Here is a 17,319-nt window from a genome sequence, read left to right as displayed (position 1 = left end):
AACAAAGCTCTGAATGCCAGAGTTTCAATGTCAAACATTTACCCTTCTTCTTCCTCCACGCCAGCTCTAAAGATGGTATAAAATCGTAACTTAAAATGCCAGAACCATGAGAAGGCGAAAAGCTGAATCTGTGGAACACTTAAGACTCCCTGAAGGATGGTAAGTCTTTTCTAAGTACAAGAGAAAAAAGAAAAAAGCAACAGCAACAACAAAACCCATAATCGAACCTTTGTATTTGACCCAGCCAAACTGTTGGGAAGCTTTCGGCAACTGGTGAATCACGTTTCTGTAAGAGTTAGGCAGAACTAAGCCGCGTAACCACAGTGTGTTACACAATAAAACCCACAGAGGACTTTGGGTCAGTGAGAGACCATCAATAAGAAAATGAAACTGTTCTAGGGCACTGCATTTACACTTTGAATGATATTTGGTGAAAAGACAAGTTGTTTACCAGGACATTTTAGTGTATAACATAAATTTTGAATCCAGTGATTTACTCTGTTCTAAATAAAGGTTAATGGTAGCTGAGGAAGAAGGAAGTTCTGTTTTAGGAGAGTGGGAATTGCAAGAGGCCCTTCAACAGTCAATTCTGCCCTAATTCTTCCCCCTGCTTCAACCTTAGATAGAATGTTCAAACATAAAGTGCCTTCAGCTGCCATGCAGGCCAACTGAATATGTTTATCCTATAGGGGTAAAAACAGACTAACAAAATAAAGACAACAGAAAATAACTACAATCATGTAACAATATAATGTAATAAAAGGGCAGCTTGCTGGCTATTGCAGCTATCGAAGACACAAATGAGAAACATCCACTGGCCCAAACCCTTAATTTAGTGTTTCTACAACCTGTTTCTTCTGTTCTTTCCCACAAGGCTATTTACTGTAACTCAGAGACATCACTTCTCTGAATAATTCTTTCAGCCGAGGGATCAGAGGTAGTACACTGAGGAGATGGAGGACAAGCCTACACAAGGGAGTGAATTTATATCCTGACTCTGGGGACATTACTTAGTCTCCTTATTGCTAGGGGTTTCTAAGACAATTCTTTTTGGGGACCTGAACCCCTCAAAGGCTACAAAAATTGCTTTCGTTGCTCACCAGTTTGCCTCTAATTTAGTTGTGGGCCATAAATACAAAGCAAGATGATACACCCTGATTATAATGCAGGATTTGAATTTAAATGGCTATGCCAATGTTTGCTATGTAAATGCACAATTGATTTTTAAAGATATACATATTTTAAAGGATTTTAGGGTGAGTTATTGGTGCCCAGTAGCTGAGAACCCGACAACTCTCAGGAAAAATCCAGACTCCACTCAGTTGGCCCTAGAGATAAAGAGGATGCACTGGCCTCTGTGACAGCCTGAGTCAACAGGATATCTTGCTCTCTGTCACTGCAGTTGCAACACCAAGATACCCTTCACCAAATGAGGCAAGACCCAGTTTGTTCCTAGTCACTGCAGGTCACTAGGAAAGGGCTTGCACACACCCTCCCCCACTACAGCACGCGGTGACTCTGAGCTGAAATGAAACAAAGCTGAAAACCTTTATTTCCCCTTGGATTATGCCTTTCTCTTTCTTTCTCACTGAACCCAGGCAGGACTCAGAGACAGTATTAAAGTGTGTTTTTGCTTTACTGGAGCTTTATGAGTCCTAAGCTCTCTGGAAAGGCTCAGTCTGTAAGGAGTATTCTTCCTGTAATTGTGAAATTTCATCTCTAATTTCATCTCTTATTTTCTCCCGAAAATAAGACCTAGCTGGACAATCAGCTCTAATGCGTTTTTTGGAGCAAAAATTAATACAAGACCCGGTCTTATTTTACTATGACACCGGGTATAATATGATATGATACGATATGATATGATATGATATGATATGAGACCAGGTCTTATATTAATTTTGCTCCAAAAGACACATTAGAGCTGATTGTCCAGCTAGGTCTTATTTTCGGGGAAACACGGTAGCACAACTTCCCAAAGCCTCAGTTTCCTTGTAGGTAAAAAGATCTGATAATGCTCACCTCACAGGGTTGTTACAAGGATTAATTGAGAAATGTAAGCAGAGTGCTTGATACATAGAGAGGGACTCAAAATACACTTTAAAGGAGGTAGGTTGGCCATTGTCTGTCCTACACCCACCACCTTATCCCAGGGAACTCGGTTGAGTATCTCTAGAAATTCAAGCACACCAATTTGAAGCAATAAAAGTACAGGGGGGTTGCAGAATGATCCTGGAGATCTGAGGGCTCTTAGGTTAGTAATTAGTCTCAAGGCATCGGCTGAGTTTCCAAATAGTTTCAGAGAAGTTTTGGAAGAACCTGACTAAATTAACATTTTTAGGTATTTTAAGACCATGGAGAGACAAAAAAAAAAAAAAAAAAATTAAAAAATAAATAAATATATATATATATAGAGAGAGAGTTTGGTACATATGTGTGCATGTGTACATACATATATGTATCCATGTATGTAAATAAATGAATGTTGGGGTTTAGAGACAGTGATGGGAAATACAATAGGGAAAATTTTGATTTAGGTAATATTCCATTGTTTTGGCATCCCTTAGGGGAAAAAATGAACATTTTTGGATATTTTTGAATCAAAGAGGCCCTAGGGGAAACGGGGAGGTCTGAGTTTACATCTAAAATGTTTCTGAAAAACAAAAGTAGGTTTTTTGGGGGGAGAGGGAGGAGGAGACTGGTTAATGAATTCCCTTCAGGCTTTGCCGTCCTTCCTAAACTCTGAGCTCCAGTCCCACCTTACCGCACACAACTGGTCTGGGAGTGAGGGAAGATGGGACAGGCTTGGGGCCTCAGGCAAGGGCGGCCTGGTTGCAGGAAGGGCCAATCTGTGGCTTCCTGCCCTCCTTCCCAACCACTCCGTCTTTCTGGTCCCTCACAAAGGAAATTCCCCATGCACTTAACTATGACCAAAGTCCATATTTTAAAAAAATCATTTTTAAGCAAATGGCTTCTTCCCTTCTTTCCTAGACCACCTCCCTTGTACGATAGACTGTTTCACTTGGCAGGAGACATAGGGCAACACGGATGAGAGAACATAATCTTATAGGAAACATTAGAAGTGTTCACCAAGATTATCTCCTCGCTTTGGACACTAACAGGAAAGAATGTTTGGGACGAAAAATGCCAAGGATAAAATGCATCTGAGTTAAGATCGTTCTTAAATGTGAAAACAATTAAGCTTGCTAAGGGATAAGATGGAAAGAGCAAGGACGTTTACTGCTTTCAGATGCTTTTATGTAATCCCGTAATTCAAAAACATATTCATTTCCCAAATAAAAATGTGAGGGTCCTTTGTCAAGAAAAGAGACGGCAACTCTTCAAGATTCTTTTCTTTATTTAAATCCTTTTCCTCAAATTCCACCATCTGGAAATAAATTTTTGTTTTTATACCATTCTCTTTGAAGAGTTCAAATTACTAAGACATTTTTGGGCAAACGAAACCACCAGCCTTCTTAAAAATACCATTGAAATGTGGGCTAACTTCCTCCTTAGGTGTCCTGCACTGGAGTCCTTGCCAGTGAGTGTCTCCTTAGAAGGCTATTTACTCTCACTGCTTGAATAGGGTGAAGACTCTGAATGCATTGCTCCAGGCCAGATTTCCACCTCCAAGTCCACTGCCTACTGCCATTTTCACCAGGAGTCCAATGTCAACACTTCCAAATTGGCACATATTATGTTTCCCTGAAAATAAGACCTAGCCGGACAATCAGTTCTAATGCGTGTTTTGGAGCAAAAATTAAGATAATACCCAGACTTATTTTAATATAATATAAGACCAGGTCTTTAATATAATATAATATAATATAATATAATATAATATAATATAATATAATATAATATAATATAATATAATATAATATAATACAATATAATATACCAGGTCTAATATAATACCGAGTCTTATATTAATTTTTGCTCCAAAAGACGCATTAGAGCTGATGGTCTGGCTGGGTCTTATTTTCGGGGAAACATGGTACTAATTTTGTTCTCCTCTCCTGTCCAATTTTCATGTCTCTGCCCGATGAAGCCAAAATGCTCTCAGGAATCCCAGGTAGGAACCCTTAATTACCTGCAAAAGCATGATTGTTGGACCCACACAAACTTGGAACCTTACCTCCCTTCCCCATCTACAGATGTGTGACACAGACAGGTTACTAACCTTTAGAAGTCAGCTTTCTCCTCGGTCAAACTGAGATAAGACCAATGATACCAAGATTCAGAGTTGATGGAAGGACTACTCAGTTATTCAGTGGGCTTTCAGGCCAGGTCTAAAATCTCTCGCTTTCACCGACCTCCCTAATCTGTCTGCAGCCTATCAACTCCTCTGATGTAGTATTAGCACTTCCAATGTAGGCAGGATAGACTGCCCTTATTGATGTTTGGGGTGGAGGGGCTTTCTTTCTGTTTTTAAATTTTTTAATTGAGGTAAATTTTTAATTGACCAAAATCTAGTTTCCATATATTACCATACATTTGACCCCCCCCCCCACTTTGCCCTTGCCCCACTCCTCTTCCATGGGGGCTATCTTTCTACTGTTCCCCTCACCTGCAAAGTACTGCCCCCGCCCTTATTTTCATCCAAATTCTCTATGCAGCCTAAGATTCACTTCCTCCATGAAGCTTTCACTCAACTGCTCTGAATTCCCGTGGTCCTCTTTTCTCCAAGTTCCTACTGTACAGCCTGCACTATACTATTTGACTCCTACTCAGAGACCAGCTTATGTTTTTTAACATAAGCACAATGTTGAGTCTGTAGAATATAGTAAGCAAACATTCGTTGATATAATCAGTTAATTAAGAGCCTTAGACCACTCTGCATATGGTAAATATGTGATCCAAATGTTGCCCAAACATCCTCCCACATTCTTGGCAGACATCACTAATTGCATTCAGAAAGCAAACACCCCAGGTTCCCTTTCAACACTGCCCATGGGAAGTCACTGCCAATCAATCAGAGATGGAATGTGAGATGAAACTGATCTGTCATCGTTGCTATAGTATAATCACTCCTTTTTCAGATGAGGTAAATGCAGCCCACATGGTTGAAAGGATTGTTCTATGCAAAATAGCTTTTTAATGGTCGAGCCGGGACCGAAGCTTAGCCCTCCTTTGTCTGTGTTCAGTGCTCGTTCGATTTACTACAATTAACTGAAAGAAATATCTTTTTATTCAGCTACTCATAAAAGATTAAGTAAGTGCTGATTACAAAGCAAAAATGAAATGAACTTCTATTTCCTCTTTTCTGTAGGTGTATATAGATAATTCCAGTGGCAAAATAGTGGCTGAGCGAGTCAGCCGAAGACAGATTTCAGCTCAATATAAAGGAAGTTTTAATCAGTAGAGCTGCACCCACGTAACAACGTGCTGTGCACGGGTCCAGGACAGGTCGGATGAGACAATTAGGAGGTAGAAGAGGTAGTCTCCAGTAGATGGGAGGAGTTACAGTTTATTGCCAGGCTCTGGGCGGTGCTTTATATGATTTATCTCACTTCATCCCCTCAACCCCAGGAGGAGGGGAGTAGTAGCCTGCCCAGTTCCAGATAAGGAGACTGAGCTGGAGGGAATTTAAGTAACTTACCAAAGGTAGAGCAGGGATTTGAACGAGATCTTCTGACCCCAAAGGCCATACACTTAACCAGTGACAAGATGCAGGGACATCCACGACATCATTGGGGTGGTTGTGGAACAAGGGGAAGGACCGAGAAAAGACTGGGGCGAGGTGTTTCTGGGAAACAGGCAATTCAGGACTTCGCCTAACCTGTGCTAAGGTGAGCAGGTCTCTGGAGGTACCTCGCTAAACATATCTGAGCTCATCATCACTCCGAAGGTGATCGGGTAAAGCTTGGCCAGGATTTTTAAAAATGTAGTGTCACATATTTCTCCTGTCCCAATCCCTCGATGTGTGGGGAGAGAACACAGGACAAAAGCAGGCAGGTACAAGGTCACAGAATTAGAAAGCAAGAAGCGGTCCAACTTGAGGTCATCCAGTTGGCTCTGAAGGTATAAGTGAGAAGAAAACTGTGTCTTGCGAGAGTGAGGAAGGAGCCGGTCTTGAACCCAGACTCCCTGTGCTCTTTCTGTGTGGTGTCTGGCGATAGTGCAGACACCACTTCATTTTGCTGAGACAAAGGTGTGGCTCACACTTTGGGCTGCAGGCTGCTGAATAATGACCTTGCAATCTTCACTTCTTAAACTATGTGAAAAGCCACAAAGGTGTAAGATTGTCCAACTTCTTTGTAGATGGAATTAATTTGAGAATGAATGAAATAAACTTTTAGATATCATTTAGTACTTAGGGATTCCCCCTTGGAATGTCTTTGAATTACTTTGTGATAGACAGGTCTGATGCCAAGTTATTTTCTTCTAATAAATTGTTTTTATTATAAGCATAGACTATAATCCTTAAATAAAAAATTAAAAACAACGTAGAAGTATAAACTAAGTCATTAAATAAAAAGCTACGTCTCTATGTTGAAATAAAGCCTTATTTATATTGTGGTATATCTTACTTTTAATCTATTTTTTTTAATTCATAAATTTGTAGTACTACAAATTTATAATCGTGTACGCTATACCACTTCAATTTGACTCTTTTCACTTAATCTCACTTTATGCACATTATTCCACATGATTTCATATTATTAAAAACATTATTTAATAATGTCAAATAACATATGATAAACTCTTCTGAGATTCATCAGTCTGAGGCCCAGAAGCGGAAAAGAAAAGAGAGGTATTAATATCTCCATTTATCACACCAACAAAAATAGAGCCCCGACTTACTCATCAAAAAGTCAGTGTTTAACACATTTTGAAAAGCCCTTTTTTGAGCCAATTATCAGGGCTGTGCAACAAAATGACATTCCTCCTAGAATTACAAAGAATTAGAAAATTAATATGCCAAAGGCAGAAGAGTTGGGATTTCAGACCTTCCTAAAAGCACGAGCTGTACGTGGAAGGAACAAGAATCAGACAGGCCCAAGTTTAGAGCAAAGCGAAGGATTCCTTTAAGAGAGATCCAGGAGGGTAATGTAAGTCAGCCAATTCATGTTTGGCCTCGACTGCTGGGGACTGAATGTCATTACCAGCTGACAGATGCTCGGTGCCTTGAATGAAATGAATTGGTCTCATTCCAGTTCCTAGAGAACAGGTGTGCACATCACCAAAGGAAAGGGGGAAAAACCCACTGATATTACTGGCAGTAATTAGCATCTTTGCTGGCAGACTCAGAAGAAAGGCCAAGAACTCAGCGGCTTGTGGAAGAGGCTGATTTGCTCTGGAACAGAGAGGAACACAATTGAGGAACACAAATGAGCACTTGTGAAACCACAATTCTCAAATAAATGCCCGCAGCCCCGGAACTCCTCACCCTGACACATGCCTGTGTGTGGGCACAGTCTATGCATGGCTATGCTGAGTCCTTAAACCCTCTGGAAAGCCCAGAAACGCAACCCCTTCACCAACTAAAATAATATGTTGCTAGCTGCACTCCCAGTTTAAACCCTGCCTCTTCCACGGAATTCTCCCCATCTCTGATCAGACCTCTTTGGTATTCTGTATTTACATTACCCGCCAGACACTCATCGAGAAGTGTTATTTAGACGATTTTAGAGTTTGGCACATCCAGACAAGCACCTGGGATACTGGCCTGGAAGAAAGGGCCCAGTTTTAAATTGTGAGACCACCTACGAGACTACAGAAGCTTCCTGTTCCCACTTACACCCCAGAGAAGCCTCAGAGTCCCTCAAGAGAGCTTTGCTTATCAGATCTGGGTCCCCAGCCAGGCTAGCATTTAAGGCTCCATCCAAACCCCTACCCACCACATTCCTCACTCCTCTCCAGTCCTGTCCTCCCTCCTTCCAACCTCGTCCTTTCCTCTCCCATCAACCAATCTGTCTGGCTCTCATTATACCCTTGGCAATTCTTCACTCTGTTCCCTTGAACAAATTGTTGCCTCCACCAGGCATATTTTCTTCCGTTCTTTCAACCAATCCATTACCATTGACCCATCTCCTCAAAGACTTGGCTTGGAACTATCTAATTGGAAGAAAAGTCTCCTCAGACCAATCGTGCATTGATTGGGCAGAGTTAGTGTTGTACTATGTATTTTCTGTGTTGGTGTTATTTCTCTGAACACCAGGTTGAGGCCTCAAGGACAAGCCTGATCACTGTATGTCCACACTGTGGTCCTAATACAATGGTCTGCACACAACAGACGTTCCATAAATATTTGTGAACTAAAAGGAATGTGATTTTTAAATTTTTTCAATAAACGTATGTTAACCCAGAAGTGATTTTTCTTAAAATAGAGCTTACTTTCCAAACACAATAAATTGATGATGAAGGTAAGACGCTATTGACTGAATGTTTGTGTCTCCCCAAAATTCATACGTTGAAATCCCAAACCCCAAAGTGATGGTATCAGGAGGTGGGGCGTTTGGGAGGTAATTAGCCCATGAGGGTGGAGCCCGCATGAACAAGATTAGTGCCCTACAAGGAGGCCTTAGAGAGATCTCTCGTCCCTTTGGCCTTGTGAGAACACAGAGGAAAAAGATGGTATCTATAAACCAGAAAGTGAACTCTCACAGACAAAGACGAGGCCAGCACCATGACCTTGGACTTCCCAGCCTGCACAGCTGTGAGAAATAAATGTGTGTTGTTGATTGGACACCCACTTTGTAGTATTTTGGTTATAGCATCCTGAATGAATTAAGACAGTAAGTAAAAGAGTGAGAAGTAAAGAGACTGAATGGCCATCAGTATCTCAGCCTCCGCCACTGCGATTCCTGCCACTTCTTGACCAATTATAACAGGAGGCATCATTTGATGAGTGGGTACTCTTTGCCAAGCACCATGCGTACTTTATGTCATTTAACCCTGAGAGATGGAAGCTGTTATTCTTTTGTTAGCGTTTTGCAGAGGGGAAAACTGAGGCTTTGATAAGTTAAGCAATTTTCTCTGAATCACATTTTAAGTGGAACGTCAGCTTCTATTGAACTAAGAGGAAAGGATGGGAAGGAAAGTACAGGAAAAAGCAGCATTTGGTCACATTTTGCAGAGTGTCATCCAGTCAAATCTTCCTTCATAACGGTGGTGGCTGCAGTGGTGTGGCCCAGATCCCTCCTTCAGGACCCAGGGAGGCACTCCTTCCCCGCCAGCGAGGGGTGGCTGCTGATGACTCACAGCTAAGCCCCAACCTGGGATCTGTCCTTGGAGGAAGGGAGTGGCCTCAGCCCAGGTGCAGCACCACTGAGGGCTGGTCGGACAGAGGGATACAAAAACCTGAGCACTTTGCCTCACTTTGGGTTATTTCTGAAGGGCCACCCCAGCATCAGCGGTCCCCATGGCATCGGCCAAGGCCTCTATGACAATATTCCAGCTCAGCTTCTCCAACTGCCAAAGTCTGCCTCCCTCCTGCCTCCCTGACATTTGTTGTTCCTGAGAGCGGGCCCTTAAAACTTCCTGCGGGCAAATCTCTGAGCCTATTTCCTGGGAACCTGCCTGAAGACAGTAGTGGGAAAGCAGAAATCAGGGTCCAGGGCCTGTGTTCTAACCGAAACCCAGGAGAGAGATGCCAAAAGGGCACATCCAAAGCTCCTCACCTACTGTTAGCTGTGGAAAATCCCATGACCCAGGCAGAACCTGGAAGTATAGCCCTCCACCCGGATGACCCCTTTCCTCTAGGTGATGGCCTTCCCTGTCCCCGTCCCATCAAGTACCAGGACCTGGACACCCTCTCCCGTCTCACCCCTTTCCTGAAAGCTCTGCTTTCAGAAGAGGATTTGATGAACTTAGTCACACAAATGGAAAATGAATAATGTAGTACTGCGTGGGATTGAAAATAAGCTCATGCTCACCTTAAGTTTAAACTAAAGGAAGAACATATACAGCAAAATCCCAGATAGTTATTGGTTTGTTTACTTAGTGAAAATATATATTTGAACACCTCCTGTGCTGAGCTGGTTGTGCGTTGGGTGGAACTGGGACTGTTTTACGTTGGGGTGGCCACCTCAGCCCTTTGGAACAGACCTCAATGGTTGACTCTACCAACCTCCAACACCTCTGCTTTCCATCTATGTCCTCGTGCTGTGAGAGTGCACCAATTTCATGCTGATTTATGGAGTCACTAGCGGTTGAGGAACTACCATACTACAACAGGGACAGACATCTATGGGTGGTTCCCCCTATTCCTCTCAGACTAAATGAAAATCTAGGTTTTCCATATGGAGTTCATTTTACCAGAAGAACAAAGAAGTAAGCAATCATTCCTTCTCTGTCAACTCAAAAGCACACTAAAAGCTTTTTCCAAGATACTAGGAAATGGTTCAGAAGAGGGAGCAGCTTTTCAAATTGAGTCTTCCCTGCTATTCAGCAAAGGCATATTTACCTACTTTGAGACAGGCTGAAGATGAAGGGCACATAGGAAAAATTCATCGGAGGGCAGAAGGGGCTGCTACAGGCTACCTACTCTATGAATGATTCTTACGTCTACTGAAGAAGACGAAAGATGGAGATGTTTCTATCTAATTTTCTCATATCTCAAAAATGAACACAGGCGTTGCTGCTCGCCTCATCACAGGTGAATATATACAGCTATGAGGCAGCAAGCTTAGTGGAATGAGCAAGACACTGGAGACTCAAGGACAAAGAATTTTAATTGCCATTTACTACTGTTATCTTGCTAGGAATTCTCATATAAGTAAGTCACTTAACCGTTCCTGTAACCTCAATTAAAAAAAAAAAAAGTGAGATTAATACAGGTTCAGTTCACAGTTTGCTATCAGGTATAATTAATAAAGTACACAAAACCATCTAGCCTACATTATTCATTAATAATTCCCAAAGAGAATATAAACTCTCCCTTTGGCAACATAAATGTAGCTTTTTTTAATTGGCAGATATGTTTTCATTAATAAAAAGGTAAGATTTAAAATACTTAGATGAGCATTTTTAACACACACACACACACACACACACACACACACACGCCAGGGAAACTACCATGTTTCCCCAAAAATAAGACCTAACTGGAAAATAAGCCCTAGCATGATTTTTTAGGATGACATCCCCTGAACATAAGCCCTAATATGTCTTTTGGAGCAAAAATTAATATAAGACGTGGTCTTATTTTCGAGGCAACACGATATAGACTGAAAATAGTGTGAAGTCTGACTCACCTGTGATGATGAAAGGGGGCTTTCAGGTGCAACCTAAAGCTCTGGGATAATTTACCTTGATACACTGCCACAGATGACGGAGCATGGATCCGTATTGTGCAAGTACTGGACGGCTCTGGCTGTTCCTATTAGTACATTGATGCGAATGTGCCAAGAGAGTGGGTCTGTGTTCCCCTAAAAAGACAACAGTAGTTGGTTTATTCGCGCTTTCTGAGTAAAAACCATGTATGTAGTCATCACATAGACGTATGCCAGAATCGAAGCTGATGGGGAGGGGGAGTGTGGTAGGTTTACCATAATCTATTTTTTATTCAAAATAGGTTTCTCTCTACTCTCAATGATGGTTCTAGACCTCTGTAGCCAATGAAAATACCCAATAATTTAGTAACACCTTAATCAAAATATGGCTTATAAGGTATTTATGTTTAAAAGCACACTAAATAAGATTTTTAATTATTTGTGGCATAATAGTGTGGGTAATTGAGAATAATCTGGTTTTATTTTCATCTTAATTGAAACATAACCTACCTATTTGAATCCATTTGTAAACTTATCTTTCAAAAACATCTTATAAAAAACGATGGCATTTATTCAACCTCCTTCTCTTTAAGGAGTCGGCATCACTTTTTTTTTTTTTAAGGAGGGTGAATCTCACAGTGGCCCATGCGGAGATGGAACCGGCAACCTTGGTGTTCTTAGCACCAGACTCTAACCAACTGAGCTAACCGGCCACCCCTTGTATCGCTTTTATATCTATTTGAATGGTACCTTGTGTAAAGTTATACAAATAAAAAATATCTGGGCGATAAGGGTAGTTGATGTCAATTCATTTGAGATACAGAACCAATAAGGAGAAAGGACCCAGCAAATCTTTTGGTTGCCATGTTGCACAACACACAATGACTCAGGAATTTACGCAGCCTTCTAAGAGTAAGAAACTAATTCATGGACAAGTCCTCAACTTCCTTGGGAAACCCATTGTTGGCTGTCCCACATGCGCACACACTGGCCTCCCAGTTCTCACCAAAGATTTCAGCAGCTGCCCAGGGGTTTCAGAGGGTCAGAGTAGCAGGCAGAGTAATGGATATGACTTACTACGCACTGTAATCTGTCAAAAAGTGATCCATGTCTCATATATGGATAAACCAGGCAGAACTTCTCACTCTCTGTAAAATAGGCAGCCAACTCCAGTATATTTGGATGATGAAATCTTGAAACAAAAGGTTTTTAAATTCATCAAATTGTTTATTCGAATAAGAAATAGACAACACTCTGGTTTGGGGATGGGGACTAGGTCTGAAACAGAATATAAATTTGGCCAAGGGAGAAGTAGTTTCCTTGGACACACGACACAGATTTACTCTCCAAATTGGTCTAAAGCATTCTAACAAATATTAGCCACTCGCTGATTGATTGTGACCATGCAAATATAAGTAAAATATCCAAACATATGACATAAAATTTAAGCAATTGAAGAGTTCTTAAGATGTGGGGTGTTGGGAACTTTAAAACAAACAGACAACAGTATTGTATATTATTTCTATCAACATGAAACCCAATATGACTTATTTATTAAATAAAGATAATGCAACTGAAATTATCCACTCCACTGTTTTAGGTAGATACATGCAAGTGAAGTCATCAAAATGGAAGAGCACAGACGCTTGTTTTCATTCGTCCATTTATTGAGCGTTACTATGTCAGGTCCTGTACTAGGCTAGGTATCAGTGACCCAGCTAAAAGAGCTATCCAGTGTCTTCACCAAGTTTGTATTGCTACCTAAAATCCACGTGCCTAGGAAAGTTTGATGATGAAAAATATATTACTGATTTTTAAATCATAGACTTCTATGTCAGTGTAATATATATTTTACACTTTTTTTTCAGGCACCTCTCCTTAAAAACTCTGTCTTGAGTGCATGTGTCATCACTTGGAAAACCAGTGAAACCCAGGTAACAACTATGAAATATAAATCATGTGAGATTCACACATACTGTGAACTTGGAAAGACTTTTATTTTTAAATATGTCAAAAACTTCTGTGACACAAGATCCCTGCACCTATTATGATCCAGATCATATCTACACAATGAAAAGCAATGGGCTGAAAAAGAACTGAGCGAGTATATTTGCCTGCTTAAACCGCTGCTCTATGCCACTAGCTGGTTGATTTCTCCTACAATTTAAAATAATTTACAGAAACAGAAACCTTTTGAAAAGCAGTAGATATAAGACCTCGTATAGACACAGCCATGGCTTTCCTCGCTCGCGCACAGGACAGAAATGACCATTTGCTTATTTTTAAATATTACTGATCTAGCAGAAAAATGGACACTTGAGAAGTTATCGAGGTATGGAACATGGAGGTGCCATATGGAATGATTGCTGGTTTTAATGCTCTGGACCCATCTCACCCATCATTTCACTAAAAATTTTTAAGTCAGTGGGATTTTAGAGTATCTGGATCCGAAGATCAGCAGATCTGATACCTTTTCAAATCAATTCAACAAGTATTTCTCAGTGCCTACTGCAGATAAAACATGCAAGGTACCACAATGTGGTACAGCAGACAGACTTGAATGACAGACAAACCTGGGTTTGAATATCTGGCTTTGTTTTTATCAGCTGTGTAAAGTTGGGTAAATTATTTAATCTCTATGATCCGAATTGTGTCCTCCCAAAATCCTTATGTTGAAGCCCTAACCCCCAATGTGATGATGTTTGAAGATGAGGTCTTTGGGAGATAATGAGGGTTAGGTGGGGTCATGAGGGTGGGGCCCTCATGATGGAATTAGTGTCCTTATAAGAAGAAACACCAGAGTTTGCTCCCTCGCTCTCCACCATGTGACGACACAACAAGAATGCGGTCATCTGCAAGCCAGGAAGAGACCCCTCATCAGGAATCAACTCTGCCTTGATTTTGGACTTCCCACTCTCCGGAACTATGAGCAAATACATTTCTGTTGTTTCAGCTAGCCAATCTATGGACATAGGTAAAATATAGTACCTACTTCCCGAGATTCTTATGAAAATTAAAGATTAAACATTTAGCCAAGTGCCAGATCCCCAGAAATTATTAGCTCTTTTCTCTTCTCTTGAGGAGAGAGGAAAAAAGGAATCAGAGGCCACATTCTAAGGAGTTTACAATTCTATTTAAAGCACAAGGATTAAGTAGTTCCCTTAATATTAAATTAAGAAAATTCATCCTCAGGTCTCAGTTTAGCTGTTTTTCCAAGAAAAAGTAACACTGCTACCGCCCCCAAGTTACCATTTCCTCTTCTGCGGTGCTCTGTATATCCTCATCTTATCATTTAATTTACTGAAATTACCTATTTACTCATGTACTTCTCTCTTAATCCTACTCCAAACATCTCAGACACTATATTCTAAAAGGAGAAGGCTGCATCTGATGTATTCATTACTAAATGTCTGAGGAGCGGGCAACTGAAGATGATTTAGGAAATAAGTTGGATCTTGTACAAAAAGGTAGGATCTACGTCAGTTTCCGCATCTGTAAAATGGGGACAATAGCAGTACTTGCCTCATAGGATTGTAGATTACCACATAGGTAATCCTATGGTTACCTCATAGGGTTAAAAAGTTAATACATGTAAAGTTCTTGATATAGGGACTAGAACTAAATAAATATTAGCAATATAAATGATAATGATGGCATACCTGGAATATTCAACATCACAGAGTTGTGAATTCTCTCTAACTTAATATATAAATATCTCACCAGAATAAATCCAATTGAATCAGATACATAAATATGAAATCATAAATGAAATCATAAAAGTACTTGGGAAAAAATGGCAATATTATTTTATAACCTCTCAGTGGGAAGGCCTTTTTAAACTATGATATAAAACCCAGAATCTGTGAAAGAAAATATAGATTAAATTCAACTGCACAAAAACCATTTCCACATGGCAAAACTAGAATAGGCAAAGACAAATGACAATCTGGTAAAAATTGTTTGTATCTCACAACATAAAAATAGGGCTAATTTTTTCTAATATATAAAATGCTCTTACAAACCATTAAGAAAATTACTCAACAGCCTAATAAAAAAATGGGCAAAGGATATTTCATAGAAAAGGAAATATATCTCTTAATGTGTGAAAAGATTCACTCATAATAGAAAAAGAAATTTAACTATACTGAGAAACCATTTCCACCTAACAGATTGGTGGAAATTAAAAGTTAAGAATAAACACTGTATTGGCAAGAATGCGAGGAACCAGGCACTCTTACATATGAGTGATACAAATGTAAATTGGTGTAACTTCTATTGGAGGACACTGGTAATATGTAATACACATAACCATTTGATCCTATAATTTTACTTTTGTAAAATTATCTTATACTCAAACAGGTATGAAATAATGTATGTACAAGGTTTTCTTGGAACATTATTTTAAAAAAATAAAAGATTAGAAAATAATCTAAAAGCCATCAATAAGAGAATGTTTAATTAAATTACAGTAAAGCAGACAATGGAATACTAAAATAAGCAAAGTGAACTAAGTATTTATGCTACCTCTTGTACACGAAGAAAATAAGAAAACAAAACACATATATGCTTACACATAAAATATCTCTGGAGAGATACACAAGAAACCGGTAACTTGGTTGCCTTTGGGAAAATCAGCTGGGTGGTTGGATGATAATAGTGGCAGAAAGTATTTTCTTGGTTTACCCTTTGCACTTTTGCAATTTTGAAATGTTTGAATTTAGTACTTACAGTATTCATAAGCAAATAAATAAAGCTTAAATATAAAAACCTTATTGCACTTTTAGTTTTTTGTTGACTAAATGATATATGTTAAGTTTTTATGAGTAATGTCTAACATTCTGATTTCTGGTCCTGGGTATAAAAGAAGAAGGATTTACACCCCTCCCCCCAGTCACATATTGGTTTAGAAAACATCTGAAAAGAACATTTTCTATTTGTAAAAGGTGATGGGTGAACTCTATAGGGTTAGGGGCCTTCGATGAGGCAGGCTGCACAGCTGCAGATATGAATATATATGAAAATGAAGTCATTTTAGTTCGTCTCCAAGGACTGACTCTCAGGCTCATGAATGAATTTCCAGAAAATAACAGGCACATCAAAAGTACTTGATTCCTTTGTCTAAATCTCTCTTCCTAAACAGGGTTATCCTGATAAAATAGTTTCTTGACTGAACGTCTCTAAGGAAGGGAGAAATGGTAAAATGTATACAATTCTAATCTTCTAAGAACTATTTTACACTCAGCCGTGTTAGTCACACATGATTTAGCTCACTCCCCTGCGACAGTTTCTTGCTAAAATATGTTGAAGTGAATTATGCAAATGGCCTATTTTAAAATGTATTCTAAGATATATACGAAAGCAGATGTCAAAAATGTACCCGATATTCTAACATCCAACTCACATTTATTAAATGCCAACTATGTCAAGCTCTGTGCTGCAGAATCAAAGATGAACAAAGATGAAAACCAGGCACAAAGGGAGAAATTCCAGGCAAAATATACTCACAGTAGTAAGACTTCAAGCTCAGATAAAAATCTCTTCCACTGTTTCTTACATTGCATTTTTTTCTCCTAAATATCATACAGAAAAACAAGAAAACAATTAAGGAAAGGATTTCTGTTTCTGGCATTCTTAACCCAGGGTCTACAGTCTCCCAAAAAGATGAACTTTTTTTTTTTTTTTTAAGGAGGGTGCAGCTCACAGTGGCCCAGGCGGGGATCAGACCAGCAACCCTGGTGTTATCAGCAACGCACTCTAACCAACTGAGCTAACTGGCTACCCCAAAGATGAACTTTTTGGTAGAAATGCAAATGAACATTTTTCTGGGGACAGGAGCCTTAGATTCAATCAGAGTTTCAAAAATCCATTAACCCCAAAACAGATTTCGAACCACTGCTCTTGAATTAAGTTTTTCATACAATGTATCATGTTGCCATATTTTATATTCAAACTCACCATATTTTGTACAATTTACATAAATTAAAAAATATTATATGCATTCAAAGACAATCCCATGATGGTTCAAAATTTACCCACTTGATCTCATAAAAAAAAATTCAGTCTGTGATAACCATATTCTAGTTAGAAGTGATTTCACTAA

At 39.6% G+C, this 17,319-nt stretch overlaps 1 protein-coding gene across 2 annotated transcripts in view; it reads right to left on the bottom strand.

The window, feature by feature from the left end:
• The window catches only part of IRAK3 (interleukin 1 receptor associated kinase 3), a 56,031-nt gene that overhangs the window by 15,269 nt on the left and 23,443 nt on the right, over positions 1-17,319 (bottom strand). For both annotated transcript variants that reach the window (XM_074325455.2, XM_019732439.3), the window contains exons 6-8: positions 16,725-16,789; positions 12,297-12,411; positions 11,257-11,375 (exon numbers count right to left, since the gene is read on the bottom strand). In XM_074325455.2, the coding sequence (XP_074181556.1) occupies positions 11,257-11,375; positions 12,297-12,411; positions 16,725-16,789 (299 nt within the window). The remainder of the gene's footprint in view (positions 1-11,256; positions 11,376-12,296; positions 12,412-16,724; positions 16,790-17,319) is intronic.

The sequence above is a fragment of the Rhinolophus sinicus genome, chromosome 1 (genome assembly GCF_057876585.1).
Source record: "Rhinolophus sinicus isolate RSI-liver-muscle chromosome 1, RSI-T2T, whole genome shotgun sequence".
Lineage (NCBI taxonomy): Eukaryota > Metazoa > Chordata > Mammalia > Chiroptera > Rhinolophidae > Rhinolophus > Rhinolophus sinicus.
This window is presented reverse-complemented; position numbering and strand designations above follow the sequence as displayed.